Raw genomic sequence first — 3,271 nt, forward strand, 5'->3', positions numbered from 1 at the left:
GGCCATCAGTAGCAACCCTGATCTGTCCCAGACGGCACTTATCTCGGGTCTTCAAGCTTACACCGGCTCGTGATGCCACGGAGAGGGCTCGAGAGCACTCCCGTGGACCCCATCAGAGGCGATTGCGACGGATTTCCGGAGGTCAATACCGGCGCCACCGACCGTGAAATGTACCGATCCACAGCCCTCATGCACCAGACGCATGGATGCAGTCATAATATGTAGGCCTTCTCTCCCAATCTTTTGAGCAATAGCCGCAAGTAGTACTTGTTGGCACCGCGTCATTCCGCGACACATCCAGGTGCCGACAAAGCGGCTTCCCAGCTCACCACCTCGCCTCTCCTGCCGCTCTCCTGGCCCAGGCCCATCAGTATCAAGCCTGAGCTGTCCCAAACCGTCCTTATCTTGGGTGATGAAGCCCACTCTGGCTCATACCAGGGCTCTTGCGGCCTCACACACGCTTGTTTCACCCACAGACACCACCGGCACGCACTCCCACTTCACACGTGCTCAAACACAACCCCACCAAAGCACAGCCCTGCTCAGAATGGGCAAGGTCCACCGCTTGGTGACCCAGGTAGCCTCTGGCTCGTCACTGCACTCGGCTCCTCTGCAGCGATCTCGCGCTCTCGCCACGACAGCACGCCGACGGCAAGCTTTGACGGCCGTCTGGTGGATCTGCTGTGGCCACAGCCGCCCCTCACATTCAGCTCGCATCAGAACTCGACACTGGGCCCTCTCATCCCGGTCGTGGCGGCGTGTGTGAAGGATGCGCGGCCGAGCCGCTGGCTGGCGCCGCTTAAACGTCCGAGATGCCCGCAGCACAGGCCACGCGTCGCGCCGCCGGCCGATCCCAGCCTCTCGGCGGTCGAGTCGGTCGAGCTGGCGGGCGGAGAACAGCGAAGAGGGCAGCAGCGGAGCGTGACAGGCCGTGCTGCGAGCCATTCGCGCCTTTGCCGGCAGGCTCTGTTCACTGTGAACAGAGCTTGGATGCCCCCTCGGACACGACGCTAGGCCCAAACTTGCCTGTGCCGTGACGACGCCCATTTGAACCGTTTTGCACGATTTTTTTGGCTGTCTCCCGAGGCCCCAGTGCCGGCAACACACAGCCAAATGCGGGGATGCGTGAGGAGGCACCTGGGCCGCGTTTGAACGGTGTGAAAATGGTGTGAACACGGTCTCTCTGCGATTTCGGGCCCGGGGTTGTGCGTTTATGTGAACACGGTTGTGCGTTTACGTGAGCCCGGTGCGTTCCTCTTATTCTTCTCTGTGTGTGTGCCAGTCCGCGCCAGTCCGCGCCCTTGTCGTGCCAGTGTGCTCTTAGAAGGAAAGAAAGAAAGAAAACAGACAACCCAAGGGAGGGATGGGAGGACGGCACGCCGCCACCACACAGGGATTTTAAGGAGAGGTGTGTGGTGCGCTATCCGTCGCCCACCCTAGGGAGTCTGCCTCTTAGAGATCTTTTTTTAAGAATTCTTCTGTCTGTTCTCGCGTCTCGCCGGCTTCTCCCCAGCCGGGTGGCGCTGTGTCTGATAGAGGTCTGAGGCGATGAGGTTGACCTCCGCCGCTACGTTGCTCGCCTGCCTGTCGTCGTGCGCCAGCGCCAGCAGCATCGCGACGGGCGAGGCCCAGGCGGGCCAGCAGCCGCGCGAGGACCGCACCGCAGCTGCGGGCAGCAGCTTGCCTCCCGGCTTGGGCTTCCTCCGGGTGCTGGGCGGCGAGTGCCGCTCGTGCCTCAAAGAGTGCCTGGGGACGCAGGCAACGGCGCTGCAGCAGGCGTCGCTGCGGTGGCAGGCTCCCATCTCGCTCGTCACCTGGCGCGCACGCACGCCGCCCGCTCCGCCCTCCCCTCTGTCGCCAAACGAGGGTCGCACTGCGCGGCAGGTACCTCTTTCGCAATCGCCCCTTCAAGATGTGGCCGCTCGAGGAGGTGCGCGACGCGCCGCTGCCCCGCCGCCGCGCGCGACGCCACGCCGAGCCCGCGCCCTCCGCCATCACCCGCCGCCGCTCCTCCTCCCCCACGTGATGGAGCGCCCTCGGCGCCTTTGCAGGTGGTGTACAACGCGCTCAAGGTGCACCCGGCCGTGTGGGGCTCGCTCGCCGCGGGGGGCTACATGAGCTGTAGCAGCCAGTGCGATGCCGAGTGCCCCTTCCCCGGCCAGCGCTACGACCCGAGCGGGCCTGCGATGCGCGAGCTCGAGGAGATCGACGCGGCTGACACGAGCTGGCTGATGCGACTCTACCGCCAGGGCGGCTCGCGAGGAGGCGGGTCGAGGGGAGGGATCCAGGACACGCTCGGGACGCTCTTCCAGCTCTGAGGGGGCGGCGCTCTCTGCTGAAAGGGGACAGGGTAGCGCTGTGGTGTGCCATCGAGATTGCTTCGGGGCGCGCTGCGGGTCGCAGGTTCTGGTCTGTGATCCAGCTGGTGTGCACCCGCAAGTGGCCGCTCGCGACTCGTGAGAGCCGCCGCCTCGCATTTCGTGTGCACTCTAGCGAGAGACATCTGACATGCCGGTGTGAGCTGTGAAAGCTGTGAGCCGTGGACCGGCGTGGTGTGGGCCATCTGCGCCCTCTCCGCGCCCGCCATCGCGGCGTGCACCGCTTTACTCCGCTGTGAGCATCAATGAACAATAAATCAGAAAGCGTCACTGGGTTGGACGCATGGGGCGACGCTCTAGGGCGGCCGGCGGCGCGGGCGCGCGGCCCCGGCGGCCGGCGGCCGACCACCGGCACCGCGCGGCCCCGGCGGGGGGGGCCCGGGGCCGTTGGAGGAGAGCGGGTTGTCGACTACCCCTCCCTCCTCACGTGGGCGTCGCCGTCACGCCGGCGAGGTCTGCGCCGCGCATGCCGACGAGCTCGCTCCTCAGCGCGTGCACGAGCTGCTCGGCGTCGGAGCGGCTGAAGCAGAGGGGCGGCTTGATGACGAGCACGTTGTCGTGCGGCCCGTCGATCGAAGTGAGGATACGGTGCTCGTCCTTGAGCCGCGAGCACAGCCAACTCGTCTCGGCGGCCGCGGGCTCGCGGGACGCTCGCTCGCGCACAAACTCGACGCCTACCGCCAGAGCGGGCTCGCTCAGAGCAATGAGTCTCGCGCCTCAGTCTCGCGCCTCGGCGGACTCGGCTCTCGGCGCGCCGATGAAGAGGCCTGCGCCGCGCACGTCCCCGACGACGGCACCGTGCGACGCCTCCTCCGCCCGCAGCGCCTGCAGCGCCGCCCGCAGCCACTGCCCCGTCGCCGCCGCGTTTGCTCGCAGCCCGTCCCGCTCGATCG

The 3,271-nt window shown here is 66.5% G+C and overlaps 3 protein-coding genes across 3 annotated transcripts in view; 2 read left to right on the forward strand and 1 right to left on the reverse strand.

Annotated features, from left to right (window-relative positions):
• Positions 1 to 72: 72 nt before the first annotated feature.
• Positions 73 to 1,037, forward strand: EMIHUDRAFT_239519 (hypothetical protein; the record flags this gene model as incomplete). Its single annotated transcript, XM_005775902.1, has 5 exons — positions 73 to 170; positions 363 to 409; positions 578 to 758; positions 828 to 876; positions 984 to 1,037. The coding sequence occupies 5 exons, from the start codon at positions 73 to 75 to the stop codon at positions 1,035 to 1,037; spliced, it is 429 nt and encodes a 142-aa protein (XP_005775959.1).
• A 511-nt stretch (positions 1,038 to 1,548) lies between these two features.
• On the forward strand, positions 1,549 to 2,318 carry EMIHUDRAFT_239520 (hypothetical protein; the record flags this gene model as incomplete). Its single annotated transcript, XM_005775903.1, has 2 exons — positions 1,549 to 1,884; positions 2,052 to 2,318. The coding sequence occupies 2 exons, from the start codon at positions 1,549 to 1,551 to the stop codon at positions 2,316 to 2,318; spliced, it is 603 nt and encodes a 200-aa protein (XP_005775960.1).
• Positions 2,319 to 2,801: 483 nt separating this feature from the next.
• Positions 2,802 to 3,271, reverse strand: part of EMIHUDRAFT_239521 (hypothetical protein) — a gene marked incomplete at both ends in the record, with an annotated part of 2,994 nt that continues 2,524 nt past the window's right edge. Inside the window, one exon of the mRNA XM_005775904.1 lies at positions 2,802 to 3,087. Coding sequence (XP_005775961.1) covers positions 2,802 to 3,087 — 286 coding nt within the window. The remainder of the gene's footprint in view (positions 3,088 to 3,271) is intronic.

This window comes from Emiliania huxleyi, assembly GCF_000372725.1.
Source record: "Emiliania huxleyi CCMP1516 unplaced genomic scaffold EMIHUscaffold_290, whole genome shotgun sequence".
Lineage (NCBI taxonomy): Eukaryota > Haptophyta > Isochrysidales > Noelaerhabdaceae > Emiliania > Emiliania huxleyi.